This window comes from Mustela nigripes, chromosome 9 (genome assembly GCF_022355385.1).
Source record: "Mustela nigripes isolate SB6536 chromosome 9, MUSNIG.SB6536, whole genome shotgun sequence".
NCBI lineage: Eukaryota > Metazoa > Chordata > Mammalia > Carnivora > Mustelidae > Mustela > Mustela nigripes.
In genome coordinates this window covers 61,554,321-61,572,095 of record NC_081565.1, presented here as the reverse complement: position 1 = coordinate 61,572,095, position 17,775 = coordinate 61,554,321, and the positions used below count along the sequence as shown (strand labels likewise).

Below are 17,775 nucleotides of genomic sequence, written 5' to 3'. Positions count from 1 at the left end.
GGTCACTTATGTAGTCTTAGTATACAACAAGGATTGTTAACATATAACATACTGTATTATCTATAGCAGAGTTCATCTTAAATATAAAAAACATAAACATGTAGAGGTGAAAACAAGTACCAAGTTCTATTGGGATGGTTATTATTACTTCCCCTTTTCCTCTTCTTTTAAATATAGTTACCAGTCAAACAATAAACATTTGTATAGAAAAGTACAGATGAGCCATTAATTATGTGTCTTAAGCAATTAACTCTTAGTCTGTTAAATAATGTAAGGAATAATTCATTTTGGAGCTAAAACACATAGGCTCAGATCAACAGCTAAGATATATTTGGAGATGTTAGTATATTTTATAAACCTTTTTAATCTTTTGATCTCTTATTGCAGGCAGGTCGTATCTACAGAATTGGTGGAGGAAACCTGAATAAACTTTTCTCATTTGAGAAAAAAATTTGTTTTGAAACCTTTAAGTATAACATTCATGGAGTGCATAATCTTTGTTATGTCCAGATGAATGGACATGAAACTACTGAATACCTATTGATAAACTAGTTAATATTTTAGTCTAGTAATCTGAGAGTCAAATGCTAGTTTTTTGTGCCCTCTGTTAGGGTAACCCCACTTGAGGATTAAGAACTCAGAAAGATTATGCTCAGTGACCAGGAACAGATTTTGGAACCAAACTGTGTTTGTGTCTGGTGCCATCTCTTACTAGTTAAGTGACCTTAGGTAAGTTAATGAACCTCTGCTTCATCTATAAAGTGAGGCTTTAAAAAAATACTTCCTAGGGTTCATGTGAGCGTTAAAAGAATCACATGTAAAATGCTTAGTCTAACTCTCTCTCTCTCTCTCACACACACACACACACAGAGTAAATGCTAGGTAAGTGTTAACAGCAATAAAATGGCTAGTAGTACCCAGTTTTGCAAACATCTGAGAGAATGTTTTTTGAGAGAAACTGGCAGAGATTGAAGCTGTATACTAGATAGCTTTGAATTAAGGAACCATTAAAGGTGTCTGGGAAAAGTTTAATGATCTTAACTGTGCTTTAGGATATTTATCTGATAGTCTTTACAGGGGACAATAAGGAGATTGAGATGATGGTCTTGTCTGATAAAGGTGATGGCAGGAATGGGAGCATCCAGCTTATTGTGTTAGACAGCTACTTTATCACTTGAGAGAAAAGTCAAGATTGGGAAATTGAGTCACTCTAGGGCAGTAGTATGTCCCCTATATAGATGATGGCTTCTTATATGAGGTGTTCCCAGACAGCAGACTTCTTTAGGCTGCTGACGCACAAGGGTACAACTTTGTGAAGCATGGACTAGAATGTGTAACAAATTTGGGTGGATCATTTTCCTTAGTAAGATTAGTCTGAACTAATAGATTGGCTAAGTTCTGACAGTCCAACAATTCTTTTTTCCCCTAATAATAGTTAAAAGTTTCTGTTGGTGTGATGATTAAAGTATAGATGAGCTAATGACATAGAATTTTAATTGTTCTTGATTATTTGCTATTTGAGGAATGATCAGAAATGTTTTTGTTCTTTCATTTTAAACACTACGGAGTTTAAGTTGCCCCTATTATGGTCTCATAGTCAGCACTCCTTTTTCCTTTCTAGGACCACGACAACTGTAACTTGAAAAGTTGACAGGAGGGGGGCGCCTGGGTGGCTCAGTGGGTTAAAGCCTCTTCCTTCGGCTCAGGTCATGATCCCAGAGTCCTGGGATAGGGCTCTCTGCTGAGCAGAGAGCCTGCTGCTCTGCCTACTTGTGATCTCTCTCTCTCGCTCTCTTTCTGTCAAATAAATAAATAATCTTTTAAAAAAAAAAAAAAAAGGTTGACAGGAGGGTTGCAGGGCTCAGTTGGTTAGGCATCTGGGGAGCTTGCTGCTCCCCCTGGTTGTGTGAGCTCGCTCTCTTCTCTCTCTGATGAATAAATAAAATCTTAAAAAAAGAAATTCAGAGAGTTTTGAATATAAGGATTGTGTAGTCAATCTAGATACCATTTGGAAGACTGTTTAAGAAGCGTTTTGGGCTGCTCTAGATGTAGTTGTTTACTAGATTTCCTTCAAATGGAATACACACTAACGATGAAATTCCTTAATGCCTAAGTTGTTAAAATACAGACTTCAATATTAGATCAACAAAAAGTGAAGTCATTTTGGATCAATAAAAGCACTTCTAAAACCATGAGATTTTAGTTATGACTTAATCCAAGACAAGATGCAAAATAATTGACCTTTATTACAAATGGATTATTTTGTAGAGAAAACATCTTTATCTAAAGTTTAATTTAAACTAATTAAAATCTTACAATAGAGAAGCAGCACTCTTGGGTGGGGGAAGGAACAAAAATGGGTGAAGAGGTGTGGGAAATACAGTCTTCCAGTTATGGAATGAGTAAGTTACAGGACTCAAAGGCACGGCAGAAGAAATTCAGTCAGTGGTATTGTAATAGCATTGTATCAAGACAGATGGTAGCTACACATTCTACATTATACATTATAATGTATACATTATACATTATACATTATGCTGGTGAGCCCAGCATAATGTATAAACTTGTATCACTTTGTTATATACCTGAGACTAACATTGTCAAAAAAAGAGAACTACCACTCTTGATAATGTTAGTCCAATTAATTTGTATACTGATACTCTTCTCAACTGATTTTTGAGTACTGAATCAGAGATTTAGTAATATTGGTATAAATTTGTAGCTAGTACAGAGATATTTGTAGTCCTAGTTTATGTAACATCTCCTTCCTTTGGCATTTTTTTTTTTCCCCACATTTAGTAGACACTTTATACAAATTATAGTTTTCAAATTCTTTTCCAATGTTCCTTTTAATGATGGGCAATTATTTCACCTATATGTAATTTAAATGAACCTATATATACAGTATGAAATTTGGGTGGACACAGTAAGTGAACTTATTGTGCTGTTAGGATTTTAGTTTGGAAATGCAAATTTGGGTATTGTGTTGATTACTGATGGGAAATCAGACATGAAATATTTACTAAAATGGTATTCTGTAAAAACCTACAAGATAATATTGACGTTTATTTTATTGCCATTGAATTAAATGAAACAATATTTCCAGTGCATAAAATCTTTTTTTTATAATAATCTAGAGATTATTCAGTTATATATATATATAGCATGAGAATAGCCACATTTGGAGGTATTAGAAGCTCTAACTTTAAAATGATCAAGTGATGTAACTTGAAGATGTACTATATGCACAGCTGCATTTGAGATATTTTGGCAGATATCTCTCAAGATATCTTGAGAGAGAACATATAAATTCATAACATTCTAATCAGATGTTCTGACTGTAAATTAAGAATTGACGAGATTATACTTGGTTTTCTGTATTTTAATGCTGAAAATCTTTTCCTGTAGGACCGAGGTGATGAATTCACATACACTGGAAGTGGTGGTAAAAATCTTGCTGGTAATAAAAGAATTGGTGCACCATCGGCTGATCAAACATTAACAAACATGAACAGGTACTCTTTACTGTTAGAATTTCATAAAAACTATCTCTCTATTGGGGTTTTGTATAAAAGTTTGATTATAATAATATAATTTGTAACTTAGACTGTAGGGGAAAATCTTAAATGGAGTTAAAGATCTAAATTAAAAATCCCATTACCTGATCATATAATTGTTTTTAAGCATTCTTATTTCTTCATACTGTTTTTTCAATGATGTAATTCCCAGTCTTATATAAGTGAAAATGAGGACAAGGTGGCTGTCTGCTATCCCATAGGTCAAAGTAATGTTTTACTTGACAGATTTATCTTTTAAATTAACAAACTTCTTTTTAAGAGACTCACCATTGTGAGATAGGTTTTAGTTTGGGAGCCACATTTGTGGGCATAAGTGAAACATCAGATAAACTTAATCAAAACCACACTCAAGATGTTTTTAGAATTTATAATAATGTCTCAGGTGTTATCAAAGAGAATGTTTAGTTACAGAAGTGACCTTTTCTAAGTAAATACTTATAAAGCATTACAAAATAGCCACCTTGTGCTGACCTTTGTTCTATAGATGTATTAATGATATTCCAGCTTCCATGGGAACAAAAAATGACTGCAAAATGTTTTACTTCATACGTGTATGCTATAGCAATAATAAAAAAGTGACCCAAACCAACAGATAGCACCGACCACATTATAACTTGTCATAGTGATAAATTTTTGATCAATTTCATAAAGTTGAAATTTTTATATCCTATTGTTAAGGGTGTTTTATGGATTATTGAGTAAAAATGAGTATTTTTCTTTCTTGAATCTAAATCACTCGGTTTTAAGTAGTGTGCCCTTAATTTCTGATTACCGTGTGAAGTAAAGAATATACCAGTATGATTTCAAGAATTTGTTGCATACCAAATTACATAGAGTCTGTTTTTATGTCTTCCTTCTATATTATTTCTGACAGTAGGATTATTTAACTGAACCAGCAGAGGAGACAGGTCAGATTTGCTGGTGAAAACATTCCTGAGGCAGGAGTCCAGTCCCTAGCTAGTTTTTCTCTAGCAAAATAGCATCTCTTCAGGAGGAATGATCTTAAAAGGAATTAGAAATTTTTTTATGTGTTTTTGTCAGTGAGAGTGTATATTGAATTTGCAAAAGGGCATTTTCACATTTTCAAATCTGAAAATTATACTTATCTTAATAACAGTAGATTATTTTGCTTGAGTGAAATTTGTCTCCTAACTTCCTACACTTGTAATATACATGGTAAATATTTTCCAAGCTTTTAAAGAATCTATATGCCATATGTTATAATCTATTAGAAAATAATTAACAAGTAGTAAAAATGTATTGAAAGGAAGGTAGTGAATATAGAATATTAACTCGAAACCATATAGGATTGACTTACCATAGGGACTCACATCCATTCAGTTAATTTATACATTAAGCTTTGAGTACACATTATGATTGTAAAGACCTCTGGACAAAGATACCTATATATTTTATAAACATGAAAACTGAGGTGAAAGACCCTTAGCTCTGCCCCACATTGTACTCTTTCTTGACAAGTATATAGTCTAGTTCATTTTTGCTTCTCCACTAAGAGGTAGTTTGGCACCTGCTTCTTGCTTTGAGAAGTTTTTTTTCCTATTTCTCAGTTCTTTTATTTTATGAAACTGAAGAGGGCAGGAAGATAACCTGGCCTTCCTTTACCAGGCCAGTTAGAAGCAATTGATTGAGCTGCAGAGTAATGTAAAAGCCACTTTTCACCTACTTTGATCTTAGATTCTTTTCACATACTTGAACAACGTAGATACTTACGTGAAGCTAGAAGTGAGTTAATAATGCCAGTTAGTGGTGGAAATCATTCTGAATGAAGGTGCCTATAAGCACCAAAGCATTCCACTCATTAATGTGAAAATAGTATTTGTCCTTCTCCTAGCTCTTTAAGATGAAGTATGTATATTTCAATAGGTATTACATAAATAAGATGAAATACTAGCCCTAGAAGGCTGGCTACGTTTTCTTCTCCCTCCCAGAGATTTAATGCATCTTCCTTTGAGATAAAAAAGATAAGTTGGTAAACTATATTTGACCACATTTATAAACTTTTTTTTTTTTTTTTTTCACGAAACACTTTGAGTTTATTTACTTTAACAATATAACTGATTAAGAAATCTGGGTAGATTAGACATTTCGTCATAAGGTCAATTTTTTTTTTTTATTTTGAGCCTACATAAAATTAAACCCTGAAAAAGTATTTTGTATCATATCTGAATTTACCAAATTGGTTATGTATGTGTTTTAACCTTACATGTTCTCAACGATGTCTTTTCACTTAAGTTAGGAAGTAGGTATCTGAGAAGAAGAATACTAATTTTAAATAGATTCTAGTTTGGTGGGGTTTTTGTGGGGGAGTTGTTTTGGTTTTTTGTTTTGGTTTTTTGGCAGGACTAAGTTCTCCCAGGAAAGGTCTTCTTACATAACCTTACTGATTAATTACTGCTAAGTGAGTACACATACTAAGGGACCTTCAGTTAACTCAGGTGCTACTTCTCACTCATTGTTCCTCCTTGTTCACATGTCATAGTAAAAATAGTGATCTGGAGGAGCCAAAAATCTCTATTGTTATGATTTAACACAGGCATTTGAATGCTTCAATTTTATTTAAACTTTTTACTCAAAATCTTAAAACGATATTCTCCTATTAAACTTGTTCTTTAATAGCTTCTAAACATTAAGGATTCTCTATTGTCTGGAATGTGGAAAGTAGACCTAGAAAGGTCATTTGTACCTTGCTGACAAATTTATTTTCCTGAATTTCTTTCTACATTATTCCAGCAATTTACCTCACTCCCTTATCAAAAATAAATACTACAACAATCACTTGCTTTAGTTTTCCAACTTTCTCCCTTCCCTCACAAACGTTATTTTTAAAAAAAATTCCATGTATTTCTAGTTGTTTTCTATTATACGTGGCACAGATGTTATTACTTTCAGAAGAACCCTACAGGCTATCTGAGAACCAATCCCCTGGCTTGGGGGTCACATCAGAAAACTGATTTGTCTTCTCTGCTGGTGGGGGAAAGCATAATCCTATTATCTGGAATAATATGGAAAGAATCATAGAATCTTAACCATCAGGTAAGGCATAATTCACCTTTTAATTGAGCTAATAATGCGATTATATACTTAAAGATTACTTGGTATAAAGACTTTGTTTTATTTTTTTAGGGCATTGGCCCTAAACTGTGATGCTCCATTGGATGATAAAATTGGAGCAGAGTCTCGGAATTGGAGAGCTGGTAAGCCAGTCAGAGTGATACGCAGTTTTAAAGGGAGGAAGATCAGCAAATATGCTCCTGAAGAAGGCAACAGATATGATGGCATTTATAAGGTGCTCTATCTGGCATGACATCTTGTTAGTCACTCTTCCTGGGCTTTCAAGACAGGGCTGCCAAAGGGAACTACTCTGTTGGGGTGGGCTAAAGGAAACAGTAGATCACCTTAGTTGGTACTTCTGCTTTTTCTGGAAATGTAACAGATATGTAAAGTGAGATCCTAACTTTGATACTTTTCTCTTAATGCTTATTTGAAGTCCATAAGGGCAGAGTTATATTATACTTTGAGTTAAACTTTTTATAAGTATATATTCTGTGTGATAAAACTATTTAAATGTGACCATTGTAGATACTGATTCTTATATCTTTACAAATATTTTAATTGTAATAGATTTTCAAAGCAAGCACGTAATAATTTGTAAAATAGGTTGTTTTCTTTTTTTAAAAAATGGAAATGTTTACTGCCACCATTTTTATCTATTATGCAGGAATTTATTTGTGACCATAATCTTGTTAATATTTCAAATTTATAGCAATGTGTACTTATATGGGAACTGACTTGGGAAATCAAGTCAAAACAATTAGTAAATATTTTTTATGTATTGTTTTTGTGACAAAGCAAGTATCTTTACTTGCATTTAGTTGCATTTAGTTCACTCAAGTGTACTGAAACTAGTAATACAAGTTTAAGGATTAAATCTTAAACTACTACAAAATATTATGATTTAGGTGGTGAAATACTGGCCAGAAATTTCATCAAGCCATGGATTCTTGGTTTGGCGCTACCTTTTAAGAAGAGATGATGTTGAACCTGCTCCTTGGACCTCAGAAGGAATAGAACGGTCAAGGAGATTATGTCTACGTTTACAGGTTAGATTATATTTGTCTAGGCTACTTGTATGTTCATAAAAATGCATACCTCTGTAGTATCTTTGTGCCTTAACACTGGATACAACTCCTGGCAATTGATTAGTGAACTTTAAGGGGTGAGGAATGAAATCATGGAAGTATACAGAAGGAAAAAGTAAAAAGGTAGCATTCTAGGTGTCAGACTGCCCTAAAGACCAAGAATTATGTCTGGGAAAAGCCACGCCTTCAATGAAAAGTAAAATATTTCCAATTCAATTTGGAAATGTCTTGAAGAATGAGGGAGAGGGATACATAAAATTTATATAAAGGAGGGCTTAAGAAGGGAAGTTTATCCTAGAGGGCACAGGGGGTGTGTCTCTGGTAGGGGAAGGGGGAGGTGGCTTGTAAGAGTGGTCTGCTTCCTACCCTTCTCACTTTTCCTCACCCCTTTTTTCTCTTCCCCCTCAAAGCTGCTTCCCTGTCCTGTCACCACCTTTAGTGCTTTGCCTTTTTTTTTCCCCCTTTGCCCATGTTCAGCTCTTAACCCATATAAGACTGTTGGTTTTGTGTGCATAATGGATGGTATGGCTACATTCCCCGTCCACTGCCTATGCACCCTAGACTTTGTCCCTGACACTGACTTCAGAGCATGGTTTGAGTTCATCCTCCATCATTCCCCATTGTTGTGCTTCCTGTAAAGACTACCAGCTTTTCATTTCCCCTGGCTCTGCCCACACTGCATGTGTAGGGGCTGAAATATGGGCAAGTGTCTGACCACCCAGGCAGGTGAGTGTGTGTTTTCTAGTGCAAGTGTATGTCTGTTTTTGTTTTCTTTTTAAACTTGTAGAGTTAATTGTTTCATTAATTAAATGAAACATCGGCTGTTAAAATAACTGCCAAACATAAAATAACTGCCAAAATAATTCCTTTTATAATAATTTTAAAAAAAACTTGTTAAATCCATTTTTTTTTTTAAAGATTTTTTCAGATTCATTGTTCAGCAGAGCAGTGTTCTAGATAGGTTAGATTTGAAACTGTAAATAAAAGCATATAAGCCTATCTACTGTGGTAATTTACTATATTGATGGGGCCTAAAACATGTTGAGCTTTTAATACCAGTGTTATCAACAGAGCATGTCCCCAAAAAAAGTGTAGTGAGGAAAACACAAATAGGTAGACTTTATTCCTTAAAGTTTTTAGCTGATAAAGAATTCAGTAATTTAGTGGCTTTAGGTCTTCCAAAAGCCCCATCTCCCCACCCCCACTTATTTTGGGAGATAAGAAATTTAGTCCTTAATGTGGGGGCGGGGGTGTTTGTATGGTTTTTTAAAAATTGGCTCCACAATTGAGTGTAATACCATCTATATGAGTACTGTACTGTCATCTATGGTTGATCTTCACTTACCTTCATATCTAGATTATTCTCTTCCTTAAACTTTTTAACCCACCTAGTCAAATCTCCTCAAAACTTGACTTTCCTCTTTCAGATCTGAAACTAAGATCATTATTTTATAAGATAGAAATGTCTTAATAGTTGTTATGACCACATGGTTTTACACTGAATTGGGGATTTTAATATTCTTTCTGTCCTTTAAGTGTTTGTTTCCTTTATAAAAGTCTCTCAGTTTAGGAAAAATATAGACTCTTCACCTCCCCCTTTTTAAATTTCTCAGCAGCATCTAGAAACCGCCCCCTCTCCACTTCTTTTTGAAGCTTTAATCTATATTGTGCTTTTTCCCCCATCAGTATCCAGTAGGTTACCCTTCAGATAAGGAAGGGAAGAAGACTAAAGGACAGTCAAAGAAGCAGGCCAGTGGATCCTCAAAAAGGCCGACTACAGATGGTAGGTAATGATTGCAGACATAGTCCTAAAAACATAGTTTTTAATGAAAATATTAAGAGAATAAATTGAGAAACTCGTAAGAAATTAAATGCGATATTTGGGAGTAGTGGAGAGACATGGGACTTATTGTATATTTTAGTAGTGTCAGAGCCAAAACAGTAGCAGATGTAGTATTCTGAACTCAAGGGAAGTTAAATGCTGCCTTATTATTCAGGTTATCTTCATGCTAAACATTACTGGCGTCAGTTAACTCTTTGATCTCATAGTTTGCTTGGAATCACTCATAAGTCTGCTTATATATTTTTAAATAAATCTAGATGATTGTCCAAGTGCCTCCAAAGTGTTAAAAACACCAGATTCAGCAGCAGAAGCAGTTGAGGCTTTCCAACTAACCCCTCAACAACAACATCTAATTAGAGAAGATCACCAAAACCAGAAGCTGTGGGATGAAGTGCTTGCATCTCTTGCGGAAGGTCCAGTATGTAAAGGTTTTTTAAATAATAATGTTCTAATATTAACAAATAGTGAAAAATATTCTCTGCAAATCAGTCAAAACTTGATGTTTTTATGTAATCCTCTCAGCCAGTGCCACTACCTTTCAGAAGTAATCTAAAGTAGTACCTAAATGCATTTAAATTGATTTTAGGCCTCTTAGTTATTGGTTTTGACTTCTCTGTGCCTGAACTTACTCATTTATGTTGAAGGCACTGTACATGGGAAGAATTTTCAGTTTGTATAACACAATTTAAAACCCATTGGGAAATTTTTCGCTGTAGTTCAAGATTATCTGATGGTGTAAATTTTAAGCAATTCAGCACATGTTTAACTTAGCGGTTAAAAAAAAATTTTATTTATGAGGTGCCTGGGTGGCTCAGTGGGTTAAAGCCTCTGCCTTCAGCTCAGGTCATGATCCTGGGGCCCTAGGATCGAGCCCTGCCTCGGGCTTTCTGCTCAGCAGGGAGCCTGCTTCCCTCTCTCTCTGCCTGCCTCTCTGCCTACTTGTGATCTCTGTCTGTCAAATAAATAAATAAAATATTTTTTTAAAAAATTTTATTTCAATACTTTATATGTTTTAGATTTTTTCCCATTTTTTAATAATCATTTTTTTTTAATAATCATGAAATTTTAAAATGAAAAGAAATTACAACTGATGGGTTGATTTTGTGTTAAGCTATATTTTGCAAACGATGCTTTCTTATCCAGTTCCGGAAGCTGGAATTCTCAAATATTAATTGTCTATTCCTTCTTTGTTCACTTGCTTTTATTATGTCTTTAATTTTGCTTAAAATTAGAATATTGCATTTTATTAGATAGTAACCCCTTATTAGGTGTAATACAGTTACTTTTCTGGGTTTTTCCCTCCATGCAGCTATTATGGGTGAGCTTTAGTATCCTCTCTTGAATTTTTATCCTGTCATCTTCTAGTAATTTCTTTTTTCCAGTGTTCCCTTTATTTCTGTTCGTTTGTTAGCCAGAACTTCTCATGTGTCTGAAATGGGGTTAGTTTTCTGTCTAAATTTAGAGAGAACTCTCAGTTTTTGTGTTGCTTTTTATTTGAGAAATAGTCATCAATATTAAGGAAGAATCTTCCCTGGTACAATTTTTAAATATCCAGTTATTTATTTATATATTCATTTATATGTATTTTAAGATTTTATTTTTAAGTAATTTCTACTCCCAGTATGGGACTCAAACTGAGAACCATGAGATCAAGAGTCACATGCTCTACTGACTGAGCTAGAGCCAGCCGGGTATCCCTGTTTATTCATTTTATTTTATTCTATTTTTTTGTGTGTGTGTAATCCCTACCCCCAATGTGGAGCTCAAACTCACAATACCGGGATCAAGAGGCTCATGCTTTACAGACTGAGGTAGCCAGGTGCCCCTAATTCTTAAACTTTTAGAAATGGGTGAGATTTATCAAATACCTTTTTTTTTTTTTTTAAGATTTATTGAAGAGAGAAAGAGGAAGGGAAGGGCAGAGGGAGAGAGAAACTTTAGCAGATTCCTCACTGAGCTTAGCCTGATGTGGGGTTTGATCTCAAGACCCTGAGATCATGACCTGAGTAGAAACCAAGAGTTGACACTTAACTAACTGTACTAACCAAGAACCCAAAGATGGCTCTGTCTTTTATGATTTAGTCCCAATCTGAGTAAACACTGGCATCAGGGAAGTAGGGATTTTTAGATTGACGTAAAATACCACTGAAAATAATTCTAGGAAAACAAATGTGTTGATTCTTCAGAGTATTAAATAGTACAGAGTATTAGTACTTTTAATTTTTTAGCTCAAAAAATACTGAGGTTTAGGGGCTCCTGGGTGGCTCATTGGGTTAAAGCCTCTGCCTTCAGCTCAGGTCATGATCCCAGGGTCCTGGGATCGAGCCCCACATTGGGCTCTCTGCTCTGCAGGGAGCCTACCTCCCCCTCTCTCTTTGCCTGCCTCTCTGTCTACTTGTGATTTCTGTCAAATAAATAAAATCTTTTAAAAAAAAGATATTGAGGTTTCACAACAGCAGAAGATTGAATAAATGATATGTTTTCATATACTGACATATCACCCACCTTTTTTTTTTTTTTTAATTTTATTTATTTTTTTGACAGAGAGAGATGACAAGCAGGCAGAGAGGCAGGCAGAGAGAGAGGAGGAAGCAGGCTCCTTGCTGAGCAGAGAGCCCGATGTGGGGCTCGATCCCAGGACCCTGAGATCATGACCTGAGCCGAAGGCAGCGGCTTAATCCACTGAGCCACCCAGGCGCCCCATATCACCCACCTTTTTTGAAAAAAATCTGTATGTAATGATGAGACAAGCTGTCCATGATTTTTTTTTTCTTTCAAGTTTTTATTTAAATCCCAGTTTGTTAACGTATGTCCATGATTGTTTTAAAGGGAAAAACAGTAATCTCTGGAATATGAGGTTTAATGGGAACATTCACTTTTTAATACCACATATTTTGATTTTGCACCTCTCCCAGTCCAGTTCTAAGATTTAAAATTAATGTGTATTATCTTAATGGAATGGAGTTTCTTTAGTTTTATATGTTTGTTTATGGTTAACATCCCTTTTTTTAAGACCAAATGTGTTACAGTGACAGACATTTTTCCCCCTAATTATTTAGAATCTTAATTATATTTTTTGAAATGCTAACCTTTTTTTCTTTCCCTTGGGTACCATTCTAGAATTTTCTGAAAAAATTGGAACAATCTTTTATGTGTGTCTGCTGCCAGGAGCTAGTTTACCAGCCTGTGACAACAGATTGCCTCCATAATGTCTGTAAAGTAAGTAGATTTCTTTTCTCATTTTCCCTTGTTTAGGGCAAGAGGGTACACTAACCTATAGACATGTTTTTAGCATGTAAAGCATTTTTCCATGCAGCAGAACAGTTGTGGAACCTTGTAAGTTAAGAAAGATTTCATTATATTTTGGCAATAATGCGTGTTTTAGTTCTAGAGTAATAGTTAAATACATATAGTTGAGGTATTCTGTCATGTTTGGAATTACTGAGGAGAGGTTAAAATGGGTAAGAAAATAAGGTGTTTTGATGTTTTCTATGTTAGAGCTTATGTGTGTTTCATATATTATAGTGCAAACTGAATTCTAACCACATAATAGAATCTAAAACAGATTCTGTCTGGCAGCATGCCCAGAGGAGCTGAATGTTATTAGTGTGATGTAAAGGGAAAAACTGAGTTTTAGTCACACCAAGGTGGAATCCTGCTGTACTGCTCAGTGGTTGTGCGCCCTGACCTAACTTCTGAACTTCAGTTTCTTTTGTGAAATGGAAGTTCATTTGTAAAATGGAAGTAAACCTTCCGCATATGTTTGTGCCCGAACTATATATTTCTGGAAGACCTATTCTACATTTAAGTGATTTGATGAAATCAAATCTAGTTCAAACCAGGGGAATCCTAAGTGTTTTTTTAGGTATTCTGCCATGAAAGAACAGGATTAAAATCTAACCTAGAAGATGAGTCTAGTGGAAACTGTCCATAAATTCTGACACTCTAATTTTATTGGACGAGGAAATTAAAAGACACTAAAGTCATTTACCTTAAGTCTCACAGTATGTTCTCAAAGTGGAACTTGAAGCCATGTCTGTAGACTAGTTTTCATAGTGCAGATTCAGGCTTTTACAGTTATTCATCTTAAGTTTCTAGTTCCTATTTAAAAGCATAAGTTGTTGACTTTTCTGCATATTACTACTCTTATGAAATTGGGTATGTTTTTGTTTGTTTTTTGATTTTGCCTTAGGATTGCTTACAGCGCTCCTTTAAGGCTCAAGTTTTCTCCTGCCCTGCTTGCCGGCATGATCTTGGCCAGAATTATCTCATGATTCCCAATGAGATTCTGCAGACTCTACTTGAGCTTTTCTTCCCTGGCTACAGCAAAGGACGATGATTTGTCTACTTCTACTGTGTTGCTCTTGATGGCTTTTTGGACAATAAAGAATCTAAAATGGTTGGGGGGAGGGGCGGGGAGGGTTGAAGCGCAATGGTGGACCATATCTCTCACGTTCTGAAGCAGCTAATCCTCTTTCCTACATAGCCATTATCTTGTGTGTGTAGTAAGAGGCCCATTTCTCAACTGTCTTTTAAATATCAAAAGGTAGTTCCTGTCAGTAACAGCTAGTTTTAAATGAGTAAAAAGTCAAAGCCTCAGCTCTAGTTGATATCCAAGTTATGATTTATTTTGCAACTACCTCAGGACAGAAAAGACTTATGGGGATTTTTTAAGTCATTGAGTAATTAGTTAAATGAAATTTTAGCTACGCACTGCCTCCCAAATATTAGTTGTGCCTGGTTTGTGTAATTTGATTTTACAGAGGAAATGACACTCAAGATCTTTGGAACGCAGCTTCTGTATTGTGCATAATACATTTTTAATGTCTTCTTCCATTACAATGTGTTTGGCAAGGACAGGTTCATTTTTTAGCCCATTTTGTGAGCTCCATTGTGCTTTTTTCTGGTGTTTTATGCAAGTTGACTACTAATGACTAATGAAAACAATAAGAATGCATTGTTGCTGCATTAGTGTAATGTGGTGTGGTTTTGCACTTAAAAGAGGTATTCAGATGCTCTAGTTGTAAATGTTCATGAAAAACCTCTTCTGTACTAGTCAAACTGCTTTTAGTAAGTCTCACCAGTGGTTTTACATCTGCAGAGCATTGAGGGCTGGGCTGACTTTTGAGAGGACTGAAATTGCTTCATATTGTGATCCTAAATTTTATATTCACTATATTCCCCAAAGTATACCTTAATAAATATTTTATGACCAGAAAAATAGCTCATCTTGCTTCACTTTTTTGCATTTGTGGCTTATAGTACATATTTTTAAGAATTAATCACTTCCACAGTATTTCGTTGTATATTTTAAAAAAGACATTTTCTATAATTCTCTATCCTTGATTTTTGGTAATACAAATTAGTGTGAAATCTTAAACACTAAGGACAGGTTTCACCCTGCGTTTGATTTTTTTTTTTTTTAACTTTTCCTAAATAGGAAAAATTGTCAAAATAAGTGCCCAGTGACTGTTCTTTTATCTATAATAACTTCAGTCTTGCATTCAGTTTTAGTATTGTTAGTGCTACTTGTTTTACAGCCATTAGAAAACGTCTTTCTAGTCTCTGAAAGTATATTGTTATATTTTCATCAGAGTGAAATTTTAATGTTTGTTATAATTTCATCAGAGTAAAGTTTTAATATAAAGAGTTAAATATGAGAAAACATCTTTCTAGCATCTGAAAGTATATTTTACATTTTCATCAGAGTAAAGATTTAACATCAGGGGCACCTGGGTGGCTCAGTTGGTTGAGCGACTGCCTTCGGCTCAGGTCATGCTCCCGGAGTCCCCGGATCGAGTTCCGCATCGGGCTCCCAGCTTCATGGGGAGTCTGCTTCTCCCTCTGACCTTCTCCCCTCTCATGCTCTCTCTCTCTCACTCTCTCTCTCAAATAAATAAATAAATAATCTTTAAAAAAAAAAAAAAAAGATTTAACATCAGTTTTCCTGCTTCTGAATTCAGAGCAACATATAGTGCCAATATTTATTGAATATTGCTTTGCACACTAGTCACCTGTACGTTTCTATGTATATTCATTTCATATTCCTGACAACCTTTAGAGGCAGGTACTATTATCCCCATCTTACGGATGAACATCAGAGGTACAGAAATGTTAGGAAACTTGCCGAAGCTCGTATGTCAAGGAAGTGGCACAGCTGTGCTAGAAACAGGCAATCTGAGCCCTCAGACGCTGGCAGTCTTTTACTTCCGGGCTATATAAGCCAAGCTAGTTTGGGTGCTTTTCCTGCCTTCAATTGAATTCAAAATCAGGGCCTAGGGATCACTTAACAGCATAGTGATTGGAACTGTTTTTACTTAGGGCTAGTTGTGGACATTGGAATCATTTTCATTTTGAAGAATCAAATAGAACCTTTTTAGATTGAAATGAAGCATTAAATTGTATCATCTAGTGTTGTATTTCCTTTGGCATTGGCCATCTCTCTGTGTGAAGGTGGGGAACAAATATCCCCTAGTTCAGCTACTTGAACTGGTTTAGTTCTGCTTTTATTAGCAAAATAAGTGATTCCCACAGTTAGGCTGTTTTTTATCTTAACTTTGCTATATAATATTATGGACTAGGAAAGAAAGTAGATACCAGCTTAACATGTTCAGGAGCCAAGAATGGCCCAAAACTAAGCAATTTTATGTTGGTTTTAAACTTTTTCAAAAGACCTCAGGGGTGTTTTGTTTTTCATAAATATTTTGGTTTGATATAAAAGATACAGACTTTTAGGAAATAACCACAATACCTTTGCCACACATGTGAAAAAAAGTTATTGTATCATCAGATATCTAGTAAATGTTTAAATTTCCATTGTCTAAAATGTCGTGTATAGATATTTTAGGTTTGCTTTTGTCAGGATCCAATAAGGACCTTATGTTGTTATTCATTGCTATCACTTATATATCTTTTAATCTGTACATATCCCTTCAATTTACTTTTTGCAATTTGTGTGCTTAAATTATTCTGGAGGCTGACAGTAAGATTTTGCTCATTATAACCATGTGGTATGGTTTAACCTGTTTCTCTTTATTCTATGTAAATTGGTAATTGGAATTCAAGTGTGACCAGATTCAGGTTTGATACAGCCCCCACACCCCCCACACCCCCCACACCCCCGGCCAACAGTTCTTCATAGGAGGTGTGGTTATCCTTTCAGGTGGCATATAGTATCTGGCTGACTCTTAGGCTCAAGTTTGAAAGAGCAGCTTCTCACTGGATTCTTTTATATTTAGTAGGTGACAGTGATTCCTGTTAAGTAGTCAGCCACTTTCGTATGGCAGGATTTTTTTTTAATTAGCATATGCAGTGCCTCTGGTTGTAGAACTCATTTCTAAATGAGTTCAACAAATATGGTCATGCTAGTATGTTCAAGAATATTAGTTAAACTTTGGGGAGTCTGAAACACCCTAAGCTCTCTCATAAGCTTGTTATGACAGTTTGGCTAACAGAAAGGGGACCTGCCTGTCTGTATTATAGCTTTGGATTTTAGTATAGAGCCTATATATGAACCGGATAAGAGATCTGCTCTGACTTGCCCACTGTGTACTATTTTTTTCTGCTTGTTAGGGACTGAACCTTTTCCCATTCTTCAGGACACCCTGAAATACAGAGCTCATGACTCTTCCTGATTTTAGGGAACTGAACTTAATGATTTCATGCTTATCTACTGTATGCTGACTGGTCCACACATCAGACGTTTGAATCCCTGAAAGAACTGATTATTTAGTAACCTGGATTAATCAGACAGTACAAAGAAGGAAATACCTAACACCAAACACGAAACATTAAGAACTAGCTAGAGGGACCAGGCAGGCAGACCAAGTAACAACTATTAAAAGAAAGAATGAAAGAATGAATTTTATACTATATCCTCAAGTATAAAACTACATTGCATTACTAAATAATAAGGTACTGTATGAAAAGTATTTTGAGATTAAAATTCTTGGAAGTACATGATTGAAGCAAAATAAAACAGTGGACAAAGTCTGAATGTATTAGTGGGTATTCCATTATATATGGATATTCCACAGTTTGTTTTTTCATCTGGTGATGGATATTTGAGTTTCCAGGATTTTGCTATTATAAATAGCTGCTATGAACCTTTATCTGTAAGTATTTGGAAATAGCTTGAAAGTTTCATATGAAATATGTTCTTACCATATAACCTGTCAATTTCATTAGTATTTAC

General features: G+C 35.0%; 1 protein-coding gene across 3 annotated transcripts in view; it reads left to right on the top strand.

The window, feature by feature from the left end:
• Window positions 1-14,802, top strand: part of UHRF2 (ubiquitin like with PHD and ring finger domains 2) — an 85,422-nt gene extending 70,620 nt beyond the window's left edge. The window contains exons 10-16 of one of the 3 annotated variants that reach the window (XM_059411681.1): window positions 3,409-3,515; window positions 6,723-6,885; window positions 7,559-7,699; window positions 9,425-9,521; window positions 9,839-9,999; window positions 12,702-12,800; window positions 13,774-14,802. In XM_059411681.1, the coding sequence (XP_059267664.1) occupies window positions 3,409-3,515; window positions 6,723-6,885; window positions 7,559-7,699; window positions 9,425-9,521; window positions 9,839-9,999; window positions 12,702-12,800; window positions 13,774-13,920 (915 nt within the window). In that variant the 3' untranslated portion in view covers window positions 13,921-14,802. Of the gene's footprint in view, window positions 1-3,408; window positions 3,516-6,722; window positions 6,886-7,558; window positions 7,700-9,424; window positions 9,522-9,838; window positions 10,010-12,701; window positions 12,801-13,773 lie in introns of all 3 variants that reach the window. The other 2 variants (XM_059411682.1, XM_059411683.1) reach the window with 2 other exon arrangements.
• Window positions 14,803-17,775: the final 2,973 nt, after the last annotated feature.